Here is a 25,841-nt window from a genome sequence, read left to right as displayed (position 1 = left end):
TGAGTGGACTTATTTCTCATTTGCCTGAACGAGAGCTAGTCAGCCTGATTATAACATTGACATTATTGTTAACAGCTTTAAAAATAATGATTACTAAATAGTTATCATGGAAATAACAGTTATAAATAACAAAACGTTATTTTTAATGGTACTATTAATAATACTAGTAATAACAATATGAATAATAATATAATTATAATAATTATAATAATCAACTTTAGAAAACACTTTTAAATCCCATTGTTAATTACCCCATTCCTATTGAACACTGTTCAGTACGTTTTTCTTTTTGGACATATCTCCGCCACACCTTCATTTCTTAGCTCTCCAGCCGGAACGAATAGCGGGTTGAATAGAATCAAGGTCAGCATACACATAGATAGAAAAGTGCATAAAAAGGGAATTAGCCTACATTCCATTTACGCACGCTTAACTCGGGTCGGAATCGACCCCAAATTGTTTATGAAACCCATCCAATGATTTCAGATGGCTACATGAAGTGTTGTTTCTCTCTGCAGGTCTTTCTCTACGGCTTCGGGCCATGTTGTGCGTCTGTGCCTCTAATGTGGGTAAATACTGCCACCCAGTGACGATTGTATGCAATTGACTGATTTGGAGAGGAGGCGGGACTTCCGCGTTTGAAGTGACACTACTCTGAATATTTCGCGGGAACTTGCGAAAACGTCGATACTATAGGCACTGTTGCTGCGGAGATAACGTTACACGTAAAACGATAAAAGTAAGGTTATAATGGACCCTTCTGAGGTCGAATTCCTTGCCGAGAAGGAGGTAGTGAAGATTATCCCCAATTTCAGTCTTGACAAAATCTACTTGATCGGGGTGAGTTGGTTAACGTCTTTAGCATGGCTAACCAGTTTCTTGTTTATTTACGACGTTAGCCCAGCTTGCTAGCTAGCTAGGCTATTTTTGTGGCCTGATCACGGATGTTGTTTAATAACTAGCTAATTCATAACTACTAGCTAGCTACATGAATAGAGACCACAATAATTTACTAGCCATATAGCTAGCTGGCTACACTCCAGACTCCCATGTTTTTATGCCAGATATGAGAATGGCACATGGCTAACTAGCTAACGCGTTACTGATACTGTACGTTTGTTTACATTCTGTATGACTCAGAAGTGGATTTCTGTCTCCAGGGTGATCTTGGTCCTTTTAACCCAGGGCTACCTGTCGACGTGCCTGTGTGGCTGGCCCTCAATCTGAAACAGAGGCAGAAATGCAGGATAGTGCCACCAGAGTGGATGGATGTAGGTAAGTTAAGGAGACCGGTGTCTCTGAGGGTTTATCATAATCCTGGTTAAATATCAATATGTATAAATTATGTATGTTAATATATTCTCTACAAAGATGGTACTTCTACTTAAACCATTGTCAGAGCTGAACTTCTTTATTTTTTCACATGTGTGAAGAGAAACTGGAGGAGATAAGAGAGCTAGAGAGGAAGGAAGAGACATTCACCCCTGTCCCCAGTCCATACTACATGGAGCTGACCAAGCTGCTACTCAACCAGTCAGTATCATCCTACACTTCCTAACTTTAAGCTTGGATATATTGTCTTAGTTTGGATATAGCTATTGATTTATAATTTGACTAGAATTGGAAGGTGTGTTCAAGCTGTTGTTATATATCCCTGTTTCTCTGCAGTGCATCTGATAACATTCCCAAAGCGGATGAGATCCGCACACTGGTGAAGGACATCTGGGACACGCGCATCGCCAAGCTCCGCCTCTCTGCTGACAGCTTCATCAGCCAGCAGGAAGCACACGCCAAGGTATCAATCAATCACAGAGGAAGTTCGATTATAACCTGGGGACACCGGGTTATGGCCCGTCATTTGACCGGAAAAACCGACAAGGGCGTACCTCCCTGCTCAAATGGAACAGTAGTCAGCGCCACCGGGTCATATTGTCAACAAGGCAGCATGATAGACGTGGCATTAATATGTTGATAAAGTAAAGTATAGTTAGATGAATGCATCTGTCTATGAACTTTGTGTAGAAACATTATTTCTTCCCTTATTTACATTCTCCTTTTCATCTCCCTCTCCATCTTTCCCTCTCCAGCTGGACAACCTGACTCTGATGGAGATTAACACGACACGGTCGTTCCTGCTGGACACTCTCAACTGCATGTATAAGCTGCGCTCCAACCTGCAGCCCGGCTCCAGTGGGGGCAAAGCCCAGGACCACTGATCTGTATTTACGGACTAGATCTGGACCTGCGCCGCAGCCTCTCCTTCTCCTCCAAGATGGAGCAGACTTAGGCCCAGCTTTACTAAGCATTTGCACCAGCTGCAAAGTAAAATAAAATCTGCAATACGGAGAACGCGGATGGAATCATGGAATCCAGACATTAAATCAGAATTCAACAAAATTCTAAAATGCATTGAACTTAGTAGGGTATCTTATTGAACATTAATTAGCCCAAGTTTATCATAAGGCATGAACAGAATGCGTCAGTGATTTGTATTTCCTGCTACTTTCTGAAGAGTCTGATGTGGTTTAATCATTCTTGTGGACTTTTCTATTAAAAGTGTTGTTTTTGTGAGTGAAAACACGAAACCTGGAAAACAAAATGGAAATTTAGAAAAAAAATAATGGAATCAGGCAAAAAGTAAAACCGATTTTATAGGGCCCTAAGTCTGGTCCTAGTGAAGACAGAGCTGACCAGCAGATATTTTGGGAGCCCTTATCTGAAGATGTCATGCCACAACTATCTGATTCCTTAGTACAATGTGTTATCTCATTGGATTTGTTTCTAGTTGAAGCTTCGGCAGTCCTCTTCAACAGGTCATGGACTCCCTGGTGGAAACGCCCTGCTTTGGTCTGGCTGATCCATGTATCGTTGGACTTTTCCCCCCAAAATCTGGGTTGATGCCTTTTAAAATATTTGTATAAATGTCATGCTTAATAGAGGTAACAGTGATGGTTTAGAGATATATACCTTGTGTAACAGGTATCATCCATGTATGATTCTGAATAGACTGGTAAGTCTAGTTTGAGGAAGAGGAACAACATAATGTTATGGATGGAGAGGGGCAGGTCTACATGTATGATTCTGAATAGACTGGTAAGTCTAGTTTGAGGAAGAGGAACAACATAATGTTATGGATGGAGAGGGGCAGGTCTACATGTATGATTCTGAATAGACTGGTAAGTCTAGTTTGAGGAAGAGGAACAACATAATGTTATGGATGGAGAGGGGCAGGTCTACATGTATGATTCTGAATAGACTGGTAAGTCTAGTTTGAGGAAGAGGAACAACATAATGTTATGGATGGAGGGGGGCAGGTCTACATTGGGAAATCAAAGAAGCAACATGCAGAATGTTAGAACATGTTATGTTTCAGTATGTGTAATTAAAATATGTATATATTTTTGTTAAGTGTGTGTTGTCACAAAGTACATCCCCTTATGTTAGGCCAGGGAACACCTCATAACCCACATTTCTACATGTATGCTCCTCTGGATATATAAGACAGTTGCATGTACACTCTTTATGTGTATTCTGACCTCATAACCGCTATTCGTTTGGGGTGGCGATTAAAGAAATGAAGGTGTGGTGGAGGTGTGTCTACAGATACGCTGTATTCTACACTGTTTTTTTAACTTAATTCCCTCATTATTCTACCTCCATTACGCCGAGCAACCTTTCGGTTTCCAATAGAAATAATACCATCCTCCATGCACTGCAATTTACAGATTGATAAGAGCTAGCTAAATGAGTAAACCGTTTGGATAATGGGATTGTAGTTAGAAATGACAGTTGTTTTAGGTCTATTTTACCTTATAATCACTGGAAACAAAATGTGAAACCAGTCGTATGGCAGCTTTCCCAGTTAAGTTTATTAAAGTTGAGTTGACAGCTGTTTCGCTATGGCTGTAGTCATGAATCTAGCAAGAGGGCAATATTTTATTAATCTAGCTATGACCTTAGGCTTTCATCTGAGAAAAAAAAAAACTTTTCAACCCATATGATCTAGCACACAACGAAAGTATAATAAAACCGATAGAAATGTAAAAAAATTGGGAATTAAGTATTTCTGTCTGTAATAAAGCCCCTTTGTGTGGAAAAAAAATAATTCTGGTTGGCTGGGCCTGGCTGCCAAGTGGGTGGGCCCATGCCCTCCAAGGCCCACCCATGGCTGCACCCCTACCCAATCATGTGAAATCCATAGATTAGGGCCCAATTCATTTATTTCAATTGACTTATCTCTTTATATGAACTGTAACTCAGTAAAAACTTTGAAGTTGTTGCATGTTGCGTAAAATTTTTGTTCAGTATATTTAGATCCGCCTACTCTAGATAAATTCAGTGATTGCTTTGCCATGTCTGTGCCATGAAGCAGTCCAGCTGGATATATTTTTTTACTAAGGACTGCTTCTTTGACATGATGTCGCAGTCAGTAAGTGAAAGTAAAGATACCTTAATAGAAAATCACTCAAGTAAAAGTGAAAGTCACCCAATAAAATGCTACTTCAGTAAAAGTCTAAAAGTATTTGGTTTTAAATATACTTAAGTATCAAAAGTAAATGTAATTGCTATAAATCATTTCAAATTCCCTATATTAAACAAACTAGATAGCACAATTTGTTTTTATTTATTTATGGATAACCAGGAGCACACTCCAACACAGACATAATTTACAAACAAAGTATTTGTGTTTAGTGAGTCTGCCCGATTAGAGGCAATAGGGATGACCAGGGATGCTCTCTTTTTTTTTTTCTTTTTTTTTTTTTTTTTCTTTTTTTTAATTTTTTTTTTAGGGGTGGATCAGCTTAGTATTGCGGAAAGAATGTTGCTTCCAATGTAATTGTCTGCATCATTTCCATTCCCCCATATTTTTTGGGGTAAATATATATATCCATACACGTATGCATACATATACACATATATACATACACATACCTATATAGACATACATACTTTTTTAAAGAATATGCCTTTATTATTATTCCCCGCGACCCTACCACCAATCCCCCAATTGGAGTAAACTTATAAACACTTCTGCTTTTACCTTCAATTTCTACATCTTATACCTATTTTACAGACACAGTCCACTTTACAATAGTTCTCTCTTATTTGTTCTTAGTCCTTCCTCTATTTCTGTTGTCCATCCAATTTTATTTCCACTTGTAACTGTGCTATTTCACAAAAGCTCCGCACCTATACACATTTCACAGATCCCGTATGCCCTATATTGTTTATCTTGTTATTAGTCCCACCCTTCAGCTCCACCCAACCCCTCCCATCTATCTTCCAACATCATCCATTTCGGATTTCTATTTGCCATACATTTCTCAACTGTGCTGTGATGCTTCACAAAAGACCTGAACCTTCCTATTCTCATAGCTTCTACAGATTGTAAATTAAAAATAAACATCTTTGCCAAAATAATTATTATATTATTGATTGATTGACTATGGCTTTTCAAATCCCCCAGTATTGCTATCTGTAGCGTTAGTTTTAGGCAAATGTTGCAATTCTTCAGCCATTCCTGGACCTGTGACCAAAAACGAGCTACATATGGACAATACCAAAATAAATGATCTAATGACTCTGCCTCCTCACAACAGAATCTGCAGAGCTGGGAAGATTGTATACCCCATATATATAACTTTCTATTAGTTGCAAGAATTTTGTACAGTAATTTATATTGAAAAATTCGAAGTTTTGAATCCGGCGTTGTTTTGCGTATCAATTCATAAACCATGTGCCATGGAATGGGTACATCGAAAATCTCTTCCCAACTATTTTGCAATTTGTATGGCACAGCTGTTAGTTTTTTGGTCCTTAAATGAAATTGGTATATGTTTTTATTTATCACACTTTTCTTTAACCATTTTTGTTCTTTAATACAGGGCCGACATACAAGTTCCTTACTTTTTTCCCCTTCTACTTGCCTCTTCCATTTTTGTGGTAATGCTGCAATTAATTGGTTGTAATTTTGGGTAGAGCAGACTTTTCCATATGTCTGTGTTAGCTGCATGTGTGACATAACTCCACCAGTCCTATTTATGATATCATTCACAAAAATTATACCTTTTTTAAACATTTCTTCGATAAATACAGTTTTTTTATCAATTATTATATTTGAATTTAACCACAATATTTGTTGTACTAGGGATGCTCTCTTGATATGTGTGTGAATTGGACCATTTTCCTGTCATGCTAGCCGTTCAAAATGTAATGAGTACTTTTGAGTTTCAGGGAAAAACTGAAACAAGTTTGTAGTCACAAGCTTGATATCGTCATTGTGTGCTAGGAATATGGGACCAAATACTTAACTTGACTAAATTGAAAGAACTATAAGTGAATTTCTCAGAATACTTATGACGCATTCAAATGGGGGGACTAGATACATAAAGTGCTTTCATTTATAAACGGTAAAACAGATATGTATGAAAAGACCCTCAAATAAAAGGTGACATTCTGTACTGTCACCTCATAGAAAACATTTGATCTCAAATCCAAAATGCTGGAGTATAGAGCCAAATGAAAAGTTTTAGCCAGTCTATGTCCAAATAACTATGTACAGTACTTTGCCTCACCGTATACATTCTACATAAAATGTCTAGTGTTGCAGTGTTTGTCAGTGTAAACTGACATGATTTCATGTAATATTGTCCTCACAAAAATATGGTTTGCTGCAGGAGAATTACAGCCCTAGATAGCGCTAGTAAGGACAACACACCTACACCGACAGAACTAGTATGAGTCTTCCGCCCTGGTAAGACCATGGAATAGAATCCTACAGGTTTTAGTATTAACAATGTTGTGTAGCCTTTCTATTTACTGACAGAATAGATGTTACACCTCAGGAAATGTTTTTCATGTGGGACTGGGCAGCCCTCTCGCATGTTGCACAGTTCCTAAGAAATGATAGAGTGGAGAATCAGACCTCAGCCGACTTGAGAAATGTCATCCACCCACAGAAAAGTCTTTCTTCTTCCATCTTTGGTTAACCCACGCAATGACTACTGTTTACTGCTACATTTTTAATTTTGGCTATACAGTGCCTATAGTAATTCTACAACCCACTTGGACTTCTTCACATTTTATTGCGTTACAAAGTGGGATTAAAATGGATTTGATTGCCATTTTTTTTGTCAATGATCTACACTAAATATTGTGTAATGATAAATTGGAAGAAAAATTCATGAAAATGTTATAACTAAAATATAGTAGTTGCAGAAGTAGGGGGGGAACTAGATACATAAAATGCTTTAATTTCTAAATGGAAAAACAGACAGTGCATTCGGAAAGTATTCACACCCCTTGACTTTTCCACATTTTCTTGCATTGCATCCTTATTTTAAAATTGATAAAAACATATTTTTTAACTGTATGTAGATTGATGAGGGAAAAAACACATTCAGTCAATTTTACAATAATACCTCTTAATGACAAAGCAAAAACAGTTTTTTGTGTGTGCAAATGTAGGTCCCGGCTGGACGGCTCTGGCAGGTCCCGGCTGGACGGCTCTGGCAGGTCCCGGCTGGACGGCTCTGGCAGGTCCCGGCTGGACGGCTCTGGCAGGTCCCGGCTGGACGGCTCTGGCAGGTCCCGGCTGGACGGCTCTGGCTGGTCCCGGCTGGACGGCTCTGGCTGGTCCCGGCTGGACGGCTCTGGCTGGTCCCGGCTGGACGGCTCCGGCTGGTCATGGCAGGACGGCTCCGGCTGGTCATGGCAGGACGGCTCCGGCTGGTCATGGCAGGACGGCTCCGGCTGGTCATGGCAGGACGGCTCCGGCTGGTCATGGCAGGACGGCTCTGTAGGGAGGAGAAGGAGAGACAGCCTGGTGCGTGGTATAGGCACTGGCTGCGCTGGAGAGGAGGAAACAGCTGGAGAGAGAACCCGGAGAGACAGCCTGGTACGGGGGGCTGCCACCGGAGGACTGGTACATGGAGGTGGCACCGGGTCTACCGGACCGTGAAGGAGGACACGTGCTCTTGAGCATCGAGCCTGCCCAACCTTACCAGGTTGAATGGTGCCCGTAGCCCTGCCAGTGCGGCAAGGTGGAATAGCCCGCACTGAGCTAAGCACGCGTACTGGGGACACCATTCGTAAGGCTGGTGCCATGTATGCCGGCCCTAGGAGACGCACTGGTGGCCAGATGCGTTGGGCCGGCTTCATGACATCCGGCTCGATGCCCAACTTAGCCCTCCCAGTGCGGCGAGGTGGAATAGCCCGCACTGGGCTAAGCACGCGTACTGGGGACACCGTGCGCTTTACCGCATAACACGGTGTCTGACCAGTACGACGCCCTCTCACTCCACGGTAAGCACGGGGAGTTGGCTCAGGTATCCTACCCGGCTTTGCCACACTCCTCGTGTGCCCCCCCCCCAAGAAATTTTTGGGTCTGACTCACGGGCTCCCAACCGCGTCGCCGCGCTGCCTCCTCATACCAGCGCCTCTCTGCCTTCGCTGCTTCCAACTCCGCCTTGGGACGGCGATATTCCCCTGGCTGAGCCCAGGGTCCTTTACCGTCCAGGATCTCCTCCCAAGTCCAGGAGTCCTGGTTGCTCTGTTGAGCTTTCCCTTGCCGCTTGGTCCTAGTTTTTTGGGTGATTCTGTAAGGGCTGTTGTCCTCCTCTTCCTCGGACGAGGAGAGGAGAAAAGGATCAGTGGACCAATACGCAGCAGTAGGAAAATAAGCCATCTCTTTATTTGAATACGACGGCAAAACGAAAACAAAAACACTTACAAAATTACAAAATAAGAAAACGACGTAGACGAAAACCTGAACATGAACTTACATAACTAAACGTAGAACTCACGGACAGGAACAGACTACATCAAACGAACGAACAGCCAAACAGTCCCGTATGGTACAGACATGGACGAAACAGGAGACAATCACCCCCAAACAAACAGTGAGAACACCCTACCTAAATATGACTCAATTAGAGGAAAACGCAAAACACCTGCCTCTAATTAAGAGCCATACCAGGCAACACAAAACCAACATAGAAACAGAAAACATAGACTGCCCACCCAAAACTCACGCCCTGACCATCATACACATACAAAAACAACAGAAAACAGGTCAGGAACGTGACACTCTTGTCAGTTTTTGCCTGCCTCATAATAAACAGATGGTAAATCCAATGTAGTAGAAACACTTAATTGATAACCCCCATCTCTATCAGACATGTGTGACTTCAGTCTCACTGTTAAACACACATCAGAGTTCGAATTTTACTCAGATACTGAAAAAGGATGCAGTGAACCTGCAGGAAGATATGGTGCCAAGAGAAGACTTAACTATTCAAGTACATTTTTGAAATATTTTCTTTTATTTTTTTGTCTGAAATTACAGCAATATATTCATAAATACCTAATTACTACATTCAACAAATAATATATTACATTACAATTAATTCAAACAAGTACATTTTAAAATCAGAGTTTCACAGCATCTAGAGTCTAGACATCCTCCATAGAGCCAGGGGGCTATTGCGTGTGCGTGCGTGGTAGAGTAAGGAGGCTCTGGGGAAGGGCCTAACGTCCTCCCGCTAACTCATTGGCTGCTTAACTCAGTGGTAGCGCTTGCTGTCTGATTGACAAGTGGTGCTCCTATCGTAGCTCTGCTCTGGTCTGTAAACATGGTTCCGCCTCCCTAACTGGGTGTTCCTCTGAGAGCTCACCAGGAGTGGAACAAAGAGGGATGTAAGGACCAGACCTGCAGCCACCCTCCCCTCCCTGCCATCTCACATCCACAGCATCAGACTGGAGTTCAAACAGAACCCGTTTAGGACTACATACTCTGCCTTGTCAACTCTGACTGACAGCACTACAATACCCACGCTGCATTGCGATCTATGCTGCCGAAGGTCCTCATGCAAGGCTAAAAGGCCAGACACTCCCACAGAAGGAAGGTATGGGAATAGAGAGACTGGGGAACAGGGGTACTGAGGCACAGGAGACAGCTATGGCCAGCAGCGAGGTGGACACTGATGTAGGCATGAAAACACACACTATAGATGCACAGTGCAGAGCAGGACAAGGATTCATATTCTTGGCAAAAGAGAACCTTTAATTGACTTTGGATTTGAGGGCCCTCAAGTGAAAAACAATTGTCAATTAACCAATTGTTGGCAAGGAATTTGACATTATGATAAGTGGGATCAATGTAGTAATATAATATGTTTAGAAGTGGGATGGTCATTTAAATTCAGGGAGTTAGTTTAATTACTCTATTTGGAGGTTTAAAAAAGTCTCTCTCATGATATTGTGTGCGAGGGAGGGCTACTTTTTGGCACTATTTCCTTTTATGGCAAACACAAAGGAGAAGAATCTTGATGTGGTATTGTCTGCATTGTTCCCTCCTCTCTGTGGGTTTAGTGATATGAATGTCTCATCATAATGGGTGTTGTGCCCCCCGTGCTTAATGATAAGGTCCAGAGAGATGGGTCTAGTTATCAGTTAACAGTTCTACTAAGGGCTCATCCCTGGACTAGAGCTGAAGGGGGGAAAAGGAGAGAGAGAAAGTAAAGGATGACATTGTAACTGTAGCTGTCACTCACTCTTTCCCATGGGTAACTACTCACACAGGGAGAGTGGTAAAACATGCTGTTCCTGACAGGAGGGGTTCTGTGTGGGGCTGGTGTTCTGACGGAGTGCATGGATCTGGGAGGCCTGTGGGGCCTGGAGTTAGGTCTTACCCCCATCTCAGTGAGCCTTACGGGGCCTGGAGGCCAGGGGAGGGAGGGCTGTGGCTGGAGCTCAGGCTGCTGCTATGGCAGACCACATGGCTGGGTCAAAGGGGGAGAGGAGAGGAGTGGAGCATGTTCTCTCTCTCCTTTTCTCCTTCAATCTACACCCCCGAACAGGGCAGTCCTGACCAGCAGCAGAACAAACACTAAAAGCAAAGCTTTCTGTTTCAACCAAAAAAGCATGAACATATAAAAAAATGGCAGGCTTATTTTCTTCTTCTTAATAGAACAATGATTAAAGTAATAAAAACATACAAAATTATTTTTAGTCTTAATATTATTTACAATACAAGGCTGAAGCACCTTTTAAATTCTTATTCTCATCTCGAAATAAAACATTTCCTTTATTCATTCCAAAATGTGCATTTTGTAAATTCTTCCCTAATTTGAACAGTTCTTTGTCGTAACACAGTACCACCAGGTAGTTCTTCAGGTCTTTCTCTTTAAGTGCATTTCAAGTTTGAAAGCTGGCCTGACCTGCCACCAGGAGAGATGCTGGGAGGTTCAGTCCTGTCCGATTGGCCAGAGGTAGGGGCATTGGATTGGTGGTAGATGGCGCTCTGTCACGTGACCACACCCATTCTAGGGCTGAGCTGCTCTCCGGTTGCAGGATTGTCTGTGTGGGCGTGGCTGTGAGGGGAGCCCAGGATGGGTCTGGGACTGCAATGTAAGAGAGTAACTGGTGCCCGCTGAAGAGAATGGTGTGAGTGTGTTCTTCTGTATGTTTGTGTGTGTGTTGACCATGCCGTCCTAGAGCTTTGCCCCGTGTGTGACGTGCCCGTTGCTCCCTCTGACCCCAAGGTTAGCACAGACCACTGGCTGGTGGCACCGTCCCTGGCAGGCTGGCGGCAGCCCCATCCATCTATCAATGAATCCATGAATCCATCCCTCTCTCCTGTGGAGCTGTCACCTGGGGGGGTAACCCTTGTAGTGCCCTCCCCTGGCCCAGTGGGGCTGCGGCAGCGTCAGACACTTCCTGAAGTGCTCCAACTCGGCCTGTAACTTCTCCCTCTCCACCGCCAACTTCTGTCTCTGAGACATCAACTCCTTTAAACAGAGAAGGAGGGAGGGGGGAAGAGAGAGAGAGGAGAGAGAGGAGAGAGAGGAGAGAGAGGAGAGAGAGGAGAGAGAGCGAGATAGAGAGAGAGGGGAGTAGAGTCAATAAAACCATATTAACAAAAATGTAACAACACCATAAAGAGAAAGTAACAAAAACGCAGCACAAGTATACACACACACACACACACACACACACACACACACACACACACACACACACTTGCTTAGAATTCTGTGGCATTATTTAATAATATTTTACAGTATGAAGAATACAATTGAACATAGCGGATTAAAATAGAAACTATATTTCCTCCAAACGATTTGAAAGAAGCTCAGTGATGATAGATGTAGCAGACAGGGTCTTACCCCCATGCTGTGGGAGAGCTGCTCTGCTGTCAGGCTCAGGTTGTAGTGCTGGTTCTCCAGTCTCCGACACTGGCTCTGCAGCACCTGGCGCTCCACACCTTGCTCTGGAGGAGGGAGGGAGGACCGAAGGCGGGGGAAGAGAAGGGGGGGGAGAGGAGAAGGAGGAGAAGGAGAGGAGGGAGGCAGAGGAGGAGAGGGAGAGAGGAAGGAGAAGAGAATAACAGTGAGCCTGAGGGGATATGACCTGGGTTCTCATTAGCATCCACGCTAACACTCCCTACCTGTCTCTCCCCATGTACCAATAACCAGAGAGCAGCACACAGCTAGAGCTACAGCAGACCATACTGCCACAGGCAAGCAGCACACAACTCCAAGACTCATTACAGATAGTGTATGTATGTTTGACTGTTTACATCCTATTTGTTGGACCAACAGAGTAGTAGAAAAAAGATAAATACCACCCTCTAGTGTTGGGAATACGCTACAACTACTCATAACCAATAAGTCATAAATGTCCATTGGTCTCTAGATTTCAACAATACATGAACGATTCCAAAATCAAGGACATTAGACATTAAAGATCCAATGCAGCCAGTTAAGTACCTTATTGTGATTGTTTTCAATTGAAATGGTCAAAAAAAGAAAAGAAAAAAAGCTTCTTAGCAAATAGCAATTTCTCAAACAAGAATTTGACTAGGAGTGTCTGGTAGTGCTCTAAGTGGGAGGGGAAAACGGAAAACTATATTTTATTGGCAGAGAGGTTTGGAGCTCTCTTTCTTATTGGTCTATTAACTAATTCACTGCCAGGCAGGACAAAACTTCACCCCACTAAAAATAATAATAACGTTTTGACTGCACTGGACATTTAAATAAACAGAAAAGTGACTGACTGCTTACCTTCAATGTATTCCTGATAGGCTTCAAAGATCGCTTCAATCCCCTGCCACCTGGGTACTGGGGCCTCCTCTTCCTCCTCTTCCTCGTCTTCTTCTGAGTCCTCTGGTGCAGACTGCTCCTCCCTCGCTCCTGGGGGCTCGCGGTGGGGGGGCGGGGGGCAGTGCTGCCCATTGGGCTGGGGGTGCGGGTGTGAGTGCGGGTGTTGGATGGAGTGTGCGTGTGGGTGTGTGTGAGGGTGTGTGTGTGGCGGGGGCGGCCGGCTGGGGGTGCTCTGCAGCTCTGGAATGTTGTAGTGCACGGAGGAGTCCTGGAGGTGAGAGGGCACTGAGATCACTGTGGCTCCACCTTGAGAGGGGGGAGGGGGGTAGAGAGAAAGGGAGAGAAAGGGATATTTATATTTATTTAACCATTATTTAACTTAGCAAGTCAGTTGAGAACAAATGCTTATTTACAATGACGGCCTACACCAGCCAAACCCAGACAACGCTGGGCCAATTGTGCGCCGCCCTATAGGACTCCCAATCACAGCCAGATGTGGTACAGGATGGATTCGACCCCGGGGACTGTAGTGATGCCTCTTGCACTGAGATACAGTGTCTTAGACCGCTGCGCCGCTCGGGAGCCCAAGATATTACATTAACACATCATCACTGTTATTACTTGGGTTGTTCCACAAATAGAGAACATTTTGCGCCCCTTTGATATTTAAAGGAGAAATTGTGCACCAATACTGAATTGTATAAGTGTTACGTTCCCCAGTTTCTGTGTTCTGTTTTGTATTTTAGTGTGTGTGTTTCAGGAGATGGCTTCCTGAAATACTCCCCAACCAGCTGATTGGTCAACCCCAGGCTAATTGGTGATTGGAGCTGACCCCGCCCCCTCGTCAAGAAGCAGCTGACTCTAATCACCATTGCCACCTGAAGATAAAAGCCAGTGTTCTGCCCAGGAGAGAGAGAGAGGAGAGAGATGAGATAAGGAGTAGAGATTTGAGATAAGGAGTAGAGATTTGAGATAAGGAGTAGAGATTTGAGATAAGGAGTAGAGATTTGAGATAAGGAGTAGAGATTTGAGATAAGGAGTAGAGATTTGAGATAAGGAGTAGAGATTTGAGATAAGGAGTAGAGATTTGAGATAAGGAGTAGAGATTTGAGATAAGGAGTAGAGATTTGAGATAAGGAGTAGAGATTTGAGATAAGGAGTAGAGATTTGAGATAAGGAGTAGAGATTTGAGATAAGGAGTAGAGATTTGAGATAAGGAGTAGAGATTTGAGATAAGGAGTAGAGATTTGAGATAAGGAGTAGAGATTTGAGATAAGGAGTAGAGATTTGAGATAAGGAGTAGAGATTTGAGATAAGGAGTAGAGATTTGAGATAAGGAGTAGAGATTTGGAGATTGAGAGAGAGAAAAATTAGATTGTGATATAGTGTGGGTTGTGTATCAGAAAGTGTGGTATGTACTGTTGTTGTTGGTAGCAGTTTTTCTATGTCCTGTGTTTGAGTGTTTGTGAAATCATTAATAATTACTCTGTTTCATTTGTTCCCAGGGGGAAGGAGAAGGCACTTTGGGAGTGCTTAGGCAAGAGGCCTGAGGGCATACATATACCCGTAGTATATTTACTGTCTAGGCACACTAGGTAAGACCTGGGCGGACCACCCCCTGTATTTTGGTTAGGGCACCAGACGGTGCTAAGTTAGGTAAGTTTGATACCAAGCTGGCTTTGATACCAAGGTGGCTTAGCAGTTCAGACGTATTTTTCCGTGTTGTCGTGTCGTGTCCTGTATATATATATATTTACACCTTTTCTTCACATATCTTTTATTTATTTTATTATCCAAGAACTCAACTACAAAAGCTTTCCTGCAAAAGCTTTCCTGCAACCCGCTTCACCAATTACAATAAGTACTATTTACCTCAATCTGAAAATCCATCGTGGAAGATAGCCAGGGGCTAATTCAGAAGCTAGCCTGAAAGCTAACCGGAAGCTACTCCGATAGCTAGCCAGAAGCTAATCTGTAGCTGCCCCGAAATTAGCCGGTTTGCTGGCTAGCGTTGGTGTTTCAGCTGCCCACGTTTTGCGGTCATCAGCTATTCCTTTAGCTCGATAATCTACCGGCACTTTTGTGCAACGCGACTCGGACCGGAGCATTCCGGGACTTTTTTTCTCTCAGTTTCCCCGGATTCCAACCGCAGCCTCTGGACACTTGCACCTTGATTTCGCAGCTAGCTAGCTGCATACCGTGTGACTATTGGCTTACGTCGACCCCGGAGCTAACTCAAATCATGCTGGAGCTAGCCAGCTGAGGAGTTCCATCACCATCCGGACCCGTTTCTTTGTTGCTGCTGCAGATACGGAACCCCACCGGGCCTTCACGACTGACTGCCGACGTTATCTGCCCGAGGGATTTATCCAACCGGCACCTCCGTCCCGGCGTTACCTGAACGCTCATCTGAGGCCCGCTAATCGTTAGCTGTCTTATCGGCTGCTATCTGAACAAAACCCCACTACACGGAACCTACCGACGGAAACGCACGAGGTATCTACAAACAGACCTCCATCCTATGCTGCTACCGATAGCCATATACCCGGCCAGCTGTCTGGATCGCCACGACCCCAACCAACCTCTACTCACTGGACCCTTATTTATCACTCGATTAAGCTTGCCTCTCCTTAATGTAAATATGCCTTGTCCATTGCTGTTCTGGTTAGTGTTTATTGGCTTATTTCACTGTAGAGATTCTAGCCCTGCTCTCTATACCATATCCAACCCTGCAGTTCCACCACCCACATATGCGATGACATCACCTGGTTTCAATGATGATCCTAGAGACAAGATCTCTCTCATCATCACTCAATACCTAGGTTTACCTCCACTGTATTCACATCCTACCATACCTTTGTCTGTACATTATTCCTTTAAACTATTTTATCGCCCCCAGAAACTTCCTTTTACTCTCTGCTCTGGTAGCTCTAGGCGACCAATTCTCATAGCTTTTAGCCGTACCATTATCCTACTTCTCCTCTGTTCCTCTGGTGATGTAGAGGTGAATCCAGGCCCTGCAGTACCTGGCTCCACTCCTATTCCCCAGGCGCTCTCTTTTGATGACTTCTGTAACCGTAATAGCCTTGGCTTCATGCATGTTAACATTAGGAGCCTCCTCCCTAAGTTTGTTTTGTTCACTGCTTTAGCACACTCTACCAACCCGGATGTTTTAGCCGTGTCTGAATCCTGGCTTAGAAAGACCACCAAAAATTCAGACATTTTTATCCCCAATTACAATATTTTCAGACAAGATAGAACGGCCAAAGGGGGCGGTGTTGCAATCTACTGCAAAGACTGCCTGCAGAGTTCTGTTATACTATCCAGGTCTGTTCCCAAACAATTTGAACTTCTACTTTTAAAAATCCACCTCTCTAAAAACAAGTCTCTCACTGTTGCCGCCTGCTATAGACCACCCTCTGCCCCCAGCTGTGCTCTGGACACTATATGTGAACTGATTGCCCCCCATCTATCTTCAGAGCTCGTGCTGCTAGGCGACCTAAATTTGAACATGCTCAACACCCCAGCCACCCTACAATCTAAGCTTGATGCCCTCAATCTCACACAAATTATTAATGAACCTACCAGGTACCACCCCAATTCCGTAAACACGGGTACCCTCATAGATATCATCCTAACAAACTTGCCCTCCAAATACACCTCTGCTGTTTTTAACCAAGATCTCAGCGATCACTGCCTCATTGCCTGCATCCGTAATGGGTCAGCGGTCAAACGACCTCCACTCATCACTGTCAAACGCTCCCTAAAACACTTCAGCGAGCAGGCCTTCCTAATTGACCTGGCCGGGGTATCCTGGAAGGATATTGATCTCATCCCGTCAGTAGAGGATGCCTGGTCATTTTTTAAAAATGCCTTCCTCACCATCTTGAATAAGCATGCCCCATTCAAGAAATTTAGAACCAGGAACAGATATAGCCCTTGGTTCTCTCCTGACCTGACTGCCCTTAACCAACAGAAAAACATCCTATGGCGTTCTGCATTAGCATCGAACAGCCCCCGTGATATGCAACTTTTCAGGGAAGCCAGAAACCAATATACACAGGCAGTTAGAACAGCCAAGGCTAGCTTTTTCAAGCAGAAATTTGCTTCCTGCAACACAAATTCAAAAAAGTTCTGGGACACCGTAAAGTCCATGGAGAATAAGAACACCTCCTCCCAGCTTCCAACCGCCCTGAAGATAGGAAACACTGTCACCACCGACAAATCCACTATAATTGAGAATTTCAATAAGCATTTTTCTACGGCTGGCCATGCTTTCCACCTGGCTACCCCTACCCGGGACAACAGCACTGCCCTCCCCTCTGCTACTCGCCCAAGCCTTCCCCATTTCTCTTTCTCCCAAATACAGTCAGCTGATGTTCTTAATGAGCTGCAAAATCTGGACCCTTACAAATCAGCCGGGCTAGATAATCTGGACCCTTTCTTTCTAAAACTATCTGCTGAAATTGTTGCCACCCCTATTACTAGCCTCTTCAACCTCTCTTTCGTGTCGTCTGAGATCCCCAAAGATTGGAAAGCAGCTGCGGTTATCCCCCTCTTCAAAGGGGGGGACACCCTTGACCCTAACTGCTACAGACCTATATCTATCCTACCCTGCCTTTCTAAGGTCTTCGAAAGCCAAGTCAACAAACAGATTACCGACCATTTCGAATCACACCACACCTTCTCCGCTATGCAATCTGGTTTCAGAGCTGGTCATGGGTGCACCTCAGCCACGCTCAAGGTCATAAACGATATCGTAACCGCCATCGATAGGAAACAATACTGTGCAGCCGTATTCATTGACCTGGCCAAGGCTTTTGACTCTGTCAATCACCACATCCTCATTGGCAGACTCGACAGCCTTGGTTTCTCTAATGATTGCCTCGCCTGGTTCACCAACTACTTCTCTGATAGAGTTCAGTGTGTCAAATCGGAGGGTCTGTTGTCCGGGCCTCTGGCAGTCTCTATGGGGGTGCCACAGGGTTCAATTCTTGGACCGACTCTCTTCTCTGTTTACATCAATGATGTCGCTCTTGCTGCTGGTGATTCTCTGATCCACCTCTACGCAGACGACACTATTCTGTATACTTCTGGCCCTTCTTTTGACACTGTGTTAACAACCCTCCAGGCGAGCTTCAATGCCATACAACTCTCCTTCCGTGGCCTCCAACTGCTCTTAAATACAAGTAAAACCAAATGCATGCTCTTCAACCGATCGCTGCCTGCTCCTACCCGCCTGTCCAACATCACTACTTTGGACGGCTCTGACTTAGAATATGTGGACAACTACAAATACCTAGGTGTCTGGTTAGACTGTAAACTCTCCTTCCAGGCCCACATCAAACATCTCCAATCCAAAGTCAAATCTAGAATTGGCTTCCTATTCCGCAACAAAGCATCCTTTACTCATGCTGCCAAACATACCCTTGTAAAACTGACCATCCTACCAATCCTCGACTTCGGTGATGTCATTTACAAAATAGCCTCCAAAACCCTACTCAATAAATTGGATGCAGTCTATCACAGTGCCATCCGTTTTGTCACCAAAGCCCCATATACTACCCACCACTGCGACCTGTACACTCTCGTTGGCTGGCCCTCGCTTCATACTCGTCGCCAAACCCATTGGTTCCAGGTCATCTACAAGACCCTGCTAGGTAAAGTCCCCCCTTATCTCAGCTCGCTGGTCACCATAGCAGCACCTACCCGTAGCACGCGCTCCAGCAGGTATATCTCTCTAGTCACCCCCAAAACCAATTCTTCCTTTGGACGCCTCTCCTTCCAGTTCTCTGCTGCCAATGACTGGAACGAACTACAAAAATCTCTGAAACTGGAAACACCTATCTCCCTCACTAGCTTTAAGCACCAGCTGTCAGAGCAGCTCATAGATTACTGCACCTGTACATAACCCATCTACAATTTAGCCCAAACAACTACCTCTTTACCTACTGTATTTATTTATTAATTTATTTTGCTCCTTTGCACCCCATTATTTCTGTCTCTACTTTGCACTTTCTTCCAATGCAAACCAACCATTCCAGTGTTTTTTTAAAAGTTTTTATTTTACTTGCTGTGTTTTTATTTATTTATACATATATCTGTTTGCCTTCACCTCCCTTATCTCACCTCACTTGCTCACATTGTATATAGACTTATTTTTTATTTTTTTCACTGTATTATTGACTATATGTTTGTTTTTACTCCATGTGTAACTATGTGTTGTTGTATGTGTCGAACTGCTTTGCTTTATCTTGGCCAGGTCGCAATTGTAAATGAGAACGTGTTCTCAATTTGCCTACCTGGTTAAATAAAGGTTAAATAAAAATAAATAAATAAAAAAAGTTAAGTGGGTAGGCAGGTTAGATAGGAGAGGGGGAACTTTGATATTTATTTTCTTTGCTTTGGTTCCGTCCAGCCCCTTTTCCCCATATTACCGTGTAAGAAAATAAATCCAAGTAAACGTAAAATCTGCTTTTGTGTCATCCTTGCTCGCACCTACAGTCCATACCTCTTGCACTTCAGAGAGTTGAGTTATAGCAGGGAGTTGCGTTCCCTCTTCTCAGAGGCGTGCGTAACATAATGGGGGCTCATCCGGGATTCCATTAAACCCACCGGACCCTGCTGCACTGAGCTCTCTGTGGTTAGTGATTGAGGTGTGATGGTAGGTTGTGAGTTTGGATGACTTGTTTAGTTTGTGTTTTCAGTAGATTGTTGTGTACAAGATGGCTGCCTCAGCCATCTCCAAGTTCATTGAAGCGCCCTCTATTGATTGTTTGGTGAGGTTTCGAAAAGTAGACCTTATAGCTATAGCTGACCATTATGGATTTGTTATCCCTGAGAAAGCCCTAAAGGCTGAGCTTTTGGTGCTAGTCAGGGAGGGTTTAGTGAGAGAAAGAATTCTCTCATTTCAAGGAGAGGAGACGGGTAGACCTTCTGATGCCAAGTCGGAGGACAGGGCGGAGGAAGGGGTTGCTCGTACCCCCTTTACATTGCCGCGATTCGATCCTTTATCTTCTGCTTCAGGTCGTTCAGACGGGACCGCTAGGCTAAAGGTGAGGCTGGCCCGGTTAGAAATAGAGCAAAAAGATAAAGAGAGACAAATGCATTTTGACCTTGAAATTAGGAAAATAGAAGCCGACAAGGAGGTGAGGATCCGACAACTGGAGATAGAAGCTGGCTCCGGTACGACTCCAAAAGCTGCTCATCATCAAGCCCACTTTGATGTAAGTAAAAATATCGCTTTAGTCCCTCCATTCCGAGAGTCGGAAGTTGATTCCTATTTCTCTGCGTTTGAGCGTGTGGCCGCTGCGCTACATTGGCCACTCGAGGTTTGGCCGCTCCTGTTACAATGTAAATTGTCTGGGAAAGCCCAGGAAGTAGTAGCTGCTCTCTCGCTGGAAGACAGTTTACATTACGAAACAGTTAAAACTACCGTGTTGCGGGCTTATGAGTTGGTGCCTGAAGCTTATAGACAGCGCTTCAGGAACCACAAGAAACCCTCTCACCGTACTTTTGTTGAGTTTGCTAGGGACAAAGAGTCTCTGTTTAATCGATGGTGTTCAGCCAGCAAAGCTAACACCTTTGCTGATATTCGGGAGTTGATGCTGTTGGAGGATTTTAAAAACAACCTCCCTGATAGACTTGTAGTTCATTTAAATGAACAGAAAGTGGTGACATTGGCCCAGGCAGCAGTGTTGGCAGATGAGTACGCTTTGACACACAAGACTGTCTTTGGTGCACCTCGTTTTGAAGGTAGACTGATTACGTCATCAGTGCCTCATTCAGGTCGCTTTTCCTCTGACAAGCCTTTTCATGAGATCCGTGAATGTTTTTACTGTCACCAAAAGGGTCACGTGATTGCGGACTGCCCAGTTTTGAAAAATAAACCGAAACAGTCCCAGTCACCGTCCCCAAAAAGGAAAAGTTTGGGTTTAGTCAAGTCTTTGGCTTGTCCGTTGGTCCGAGGTATTGATTCAGCATTTGAGAAACCGGATGCTGTTTATGCTCCGTTTATCTCTACCGGTTATATTTCCTTAACTGGAGAACAAGCTGATCAAAAGCCAATTAAAATCTTACGAGACACCGGGGCGGCGCAGTCAGTAATCATTACTGATGCTTTACCCTGGTCTCCTGAAATGTATTGTGGCTCACATGTTATATTACAGGGGATAGAGACAAAAACAGTACCTGTACCATTACACTGGGTCCACTTAGTGTCAGACTTGGTATCAGGACGTTTCTGTGTTGGTGTAGTGTCTACACTGCCAGTAAAAGGAGTCACATTGCTATTAGGGAATGATATTGCTGGTGGTAACGTTACTCCTGTGTTAGAGGTAGTAGACAACCCAGAAATCAAAATTGCAGATGAGAAATTGGTTCAAGCATTTCCACATGTTTTTCCTGCTTGTGTGTTAACGAGGGCACAATCTCGCAAGCTTGGAGATGTGGTGGATTTGGCTAGTTCCATTTTTGAGAATATTGAAGTAGAAGACAATGCACCGAGTATTCCTTCTGCAAGTCCGACAGTTTTTACTCCTGTAAAAACTAAGGAAGGGGACTGCGAAATCGCACCCCAATTACATGACATTCTTTTGTCTGTCACCCCTGAGAAGGTGATTGAATGTCAAAAAGGAGACACCAGTCTTCGCAAGTGTTTTGCTTCGGTAATTTCCATTGAGGAAGCTAAAACTAGAGAGACTGCCTACTTTATGGAAGCAGGAGTTTTGATGCGTAAATGGGCAGCTCATGACACCGTTAATGACTGGAGTGAAGTGTGTCAAGTGGTTGTTCCTACACCGTTCCGACAGCAGGTGCTGTCACTCGCCCATGACCAGGCGTGGTCTGGACATTTGGGGATCACAAAGACTTATAACCGGGTCCTTCGTCATTTTTTCTGGCCAGGTTTGAAGTCTGACGTGGTCCAATTTTGTAAAACATGTCACGTATGTCAACTCACTGGGAAAGCGAATCAAACAATTCCTAGAGCACCGCTCTACCCGATTCCTGTGGTGGGGGAACCGTTTGAAAGAGTGATAGTTGATTGTGTAGGTCCATTGCCGAAAACCAGGTCAGGTAACCAGTTCCTATTAACAATAATGTGCAGTGCTACTCGATACCCAGAGGCTATTCCTCTCCGTACTATTACGGCTAAGACTGTGGTGAAGGCACTGGTGAAGTTTTTCTCTACGTTTGGACTCCCTAAAGTAATCCAAACAGATCAGGGATCCAACTTTATGTCCAAAATGTTTTCAAATGTGTTAAAGACGCTGTGTATTTCCCATCAGGTCTCAAGTCCGTATCATCCAGAGAGTCAAGTGGCTCTCGAACGCTGGCATCAGACGCTGAAGGCAATGCTACGCAAGTATTGTATGGATACCAGTACCGATTGGGATGAGGGGGTGCCCTTTGTCCTATTTGCTATTAGGGAAACGATACAAGAGTCCTTAGGGTTTAGCCCTGCTGACCTTGTGTTTGGACATACCCCAAGGGGTCCGCTGAAAGTGTTGAAGGAGCATATCTTATCTCCTACACCCAGTAGCGCCCCTAAAAATGTGTTGGATTATGTCAGTAAGATGCGGGAGAGACTGCACGCCGCATGTGCGTTGGCCCAAAAGTCTCTTTCCTCTTCGCAAAAACGCATGAAGGTGCATTATGACAAAAAGGCTGTTGGCCGTTCTTTTGCACCAGGGGATCAAGTTTTAGTTTTGTTGCCAATTCCTGGCTCATCACTGTCAGCACGTTTTTCTGGACCATATCTGGTGGAAAAGAAACTCAGTGACACCAATTATGTGATAAAGACTCCAGATCGAAGGCGTTCTTCCCGTGTGTGTCATGTTAACATGCTAAAAGAATATTATGTACGTGACTCTCCAGACAGCTCCTTAAGTAAGCCGGTCCAGCCCGCTGTCTCCAGTGTGGCTGCGGTGGTGCTGAAGCCTGGCTGGGACCTAGAGGAGGATAAGGAGGATGGGTTGGAGTTACGCCATACGTTACAGCAGTGTGAACGCCTATGTAATTCAGAGATGCTGAAGAAGTTACCCTCTCAAATGGAACATTTGGATAACGATCAAACTAAGGACCTTATCCTATTGATAAACAGTTTTCTCAGTGTGTTTCAGGACGTTCCGAGTCGCACATCCATCTTGGAACATGACGTGGATGTGGGCAATGCTGCTCCTATACGTCAGCATCCGTACCGGGTTAATGTAATGAAAAGTGAGGTAGCTTATTTATTACAGAATGACATGGCAAAACCCAGTAACAGCTCCTGGAGTTCCCCATGTATTCTTGTTCCTAAGCCTGACGGTACGTCCCGCTTATGCACGGACTATCGTCGTGTAAATGCAGTTACAAAGTCTGATTCTTTTCCTCTACCTCGATTAGATGACTGCATTGATAGAATTGGCTCTGCTTCTTACGTTAGTAAGTTAGATTTGTTAAAAGGTTATTGGCAGGTGCCTCTGACCTCTAGAGCTTCTGACATATCGGCTTTTGTTACGCCTGATAACTTTGTACAATACACTGTGATGCCCTTTGGCATGTGTAATGCACCTGCTACTTTTCAGCGTCTAGTTAACATTGTGTTTGCAGATGTGCCAAATTGTACTGCATACCTTGATGATGTGGTGATACATTCGTCTACTTGGTCTGATCATCTCTCCACTTTGAAAAGTGTGTTTCAGCGGTTGGAGAATGCTTCTTTAACCCTCAATTTGGCCAAGTGTGAGTTTGGGAAGGCTACGGTGACTTACTTAGGGAAACAAGTGGGACGAGGTCAAGTGCGCCCAGTAACTGGCAAGGTGGAGGCAATTGTTGCTTTTCCTGCTCCCACGACTCGACGCCAGTTGCGCAGATTCCTAGGGATGGTAGGGTACTATCGTACATTCTGTAAGAATTTCTCGACGGTAGTAGCTCCCCTTTCGTCTCTGCTTAGTCCCAAGGTACCATTTAGGTGGTCCAAGGACTGTAACCATGCTTTTGAGTCCGCTAAAGCGCTACTTTGTAGTGCCCCAGTGCTTGCCGCCCCCAACTTTGACAAACCTTTTAAGTTGGAGGTTGACGCTAGTATAGTGGGGGTGGGTGCGGTTCTCTTACAGGAAGATGAAGATGGAGTGGATCGGCCCGTCAGTTTCTTTTCCCGTAAGTTCAACTCGTGTCAGTCAAGGTACTCCACAATTGAACAAGAGACACTAGCTTTATTGCTAGCCTTACAGTTCTTTGAAGTATATGTGGGATCCAGTGCCTTGCCTGTAATGGTCTTCACGGACCATAATCCTTTAGTGTTCTTAAAGCAAATGTACAATCAGAACCGCCGCCTTATGCGGTGGGCTCTGATTGTACAAGGATATAATGTACAGATAGCCTATGTGAAGGGCTCAGCGAATGTGGTTGCTGACGCTCTATCACGGGTTTACTAACTGGGGAAGCGTTGGTTTTTGTTATTACAAACTGTATGTTTGCAATTTTTGTGGTGGGCGTGTTACGTTCCCCAGTTTCTGTGTTCTGTTTTGTATTTTAGTGTGTGTGTTTCAGGAGATGGCTTCCTGAAATACTCCCCAACCAGCTGATTGGTCAACCCCAGGCTAATTGGTGATTGGAGCTGACCCCGCCCCCTCGTCAAGAAGCAGCTGACTCTAATCACCATTGCCACCTGAAGATAAAAGCCAGTGTTCTGCCCAGGAGAGAGAGAGAGTAGAGATTTGAGATAAGGAGTAGAGATTTGAGATAAGGAGTAGAGATTTGAGATAAGGAGTAGAGATTTGAGATAAGGAGTAGAGATTTGAGATAAGGAGTAGAGATTTGGAGATTGAGAGAGAGAAAAATTAGATTGTGATATAGTGTGGGTTGTGTATCAGAAAGTGTGGTATGTACTGTTGTTGTTGGTAGCAGTTTTTCTATGTCCTGTGTTTGAGTGTTTGTGAAATCATTAATAATTACTCTGTTTCATTTGTTCCCAGGGGGGGAGAAGGCACTTTGGGAGTGCTTAGGCAAGAGGCCCGAGGGCATACATATACCCGTAGTATATTTACTGTCTAGGCACACTAGGTAAGACCTGGGCGGACCACCCCCTGTATTTTGGTTAGGGCACCAGACGGTGCTAAGTTAGGTAAGTTAAGTGGGTAGGCAGGTTAGATAGGAGAGGGGGAACTTTGATATTTATTTTCTTTGCTTTGGTTCCGTCCAGCCCCTTTTCCCCATATTACCGTGTAAGAAAATAAATCCAAGTAAACGGTAAAATCTGCTTTTGTGTCATCCTTGCTCGCACCTACAGTCCATACCTCTTGCACTTCAGAGAGTTGAGTTATAGCAGGGAGTTGCGTTCCCTCTTCTCAGAGGCGTGCGTAACAATAAGCCTGTTATACTCAATGAAGTGCCCTTTAATATTGACCACATGGGAAATTCAATAAATCAGATTTTTCTTTTGAATAAAAATTTGCTAAGGTGCCAAACTTCAGAACATGTCCTTTGCATGTTTTTAAAGGTCCAATGCAGCAGTTTTTATCTACATTTCAAACAATTTCTGGGTAAAAATGAAGGATCGTACTGTGATTGTTTTCAATTAAAATGGTCAAAAATAAACCAAAATAGCCTTTTAGCAAAGAGCAATTTCTCAAGCAAGAATTTTGCTATAACTGTCTGGGAGTGGTCAAAGTAGGGCAGGGAAAACTAAAAACTAGTAGTTATTCTCTTTCTTATTGGTTTATTAACAAATGTACCGCCTGGTGATGTCACCAG

General features: G+C 44.0%; 2 protein-coding genes across 2 annotated transcripts in view; one reads left to right on the top strand and one right to left on the bottom strand.

Annotated features, from left to right (window-relative positions):
- The first annotated feature begins 294 nt into the window (after positions 1 to 294).
- Positions 295 to 3,408, top strand: gins2 (GINS complex subunit 2). The gene is made up of 6 exons (XM_055899963.1): positions 295 to 363; positions 519 to 840; positions 1,161 to 1,275; positions 1,434 to 1,533; positions 1,669 to 1,795; positions 2,088 to 3,408. The coding sequence occupies exons 2-6, from the start codon at positions 751 to 753 to the stop codon at positions 2,214 to 2,216; spliced, it is 561 nt and encodes a 186-aa protein (XP_055755938.1). The 5' UTR covers positions 295 to 363; positions 519 to 750; the 3' UTR covers positions 2,217 to 3,408.
- A 5,892-nt stretch (positions 3,409 to 9,300) lies between these two features.
- LOC129834726 (genetic suppressor element 1-like) overlaps positions 9,301 to 25,841 on the bottom strand; it is a 569,678-nt gene continuing 553,137 nt past the window's right edge. Inside the window, exons 15-17 of the mRNA XM_055899962.1 lie at positions 13,065 to 13,409; positions 12,168 to 12,271; positions 9,301 to 11,789 (exon numbers count right to left, since the gene is read on the bottom strand). Coding sequence (XP_055755937.1) covers positions 11,649 to 11,789; positions 12,168 to 12,271; positions 13,065 to 13,409 — 590 coding nt within the window. The 3' untranslated portion in view covers positions 9,301 to 11,648. The remainder of the gene's footprint in view (positions 11,790 to 12,167; positions 12,272 to 13,064; positions 13,410 to 25,841) is intronic.

The sequence above is a fragment of the Salvelinus fontinalis genome, chromosome 35, assembly GCF_029448725.1.
Source record: "Salvelinus fontinalis isolate EN_2023a chromosome 35, ASM2944872v1, whole genome shotgun sequence".
NCBI lineage: Eukaryota > Metazoa > Chordata > Actinopteri > Salmoniformes > Salmonidae > Salvelinus > Salvelinus fontinalis.
This window is presented reverse-complemented; position numbering and strand designations above follow the sequence as displayed.

What these genes read in the sequence shown, in the direction of transcription:
- gins2 (XM_055899963.1), top strand. Translation starts at nt 751, where the DNA reads ATGGACCCTTCTGAGGTCGAATTCCTTGCCGAGAAGGAGGTAGTGAAG. An exon ending in ACCAGAGTGGATGGATGTAG is followed by an intron (nt 1,276 to 1,433) that starts GTAAGTTAAGGA and finishes ACATGTGTGAAG; the next exon opens with AGAAACTGGAGGAGATAAGA. An exon ending in ACCAAGCTGCTACTCAACCA is followed by an intron (nt 1,534 to 1,668) that starts GTCAGTATCATC and finishes GTTTCTCTGCAG; the next exon opens with TGCATCTGATAACATTCCCA.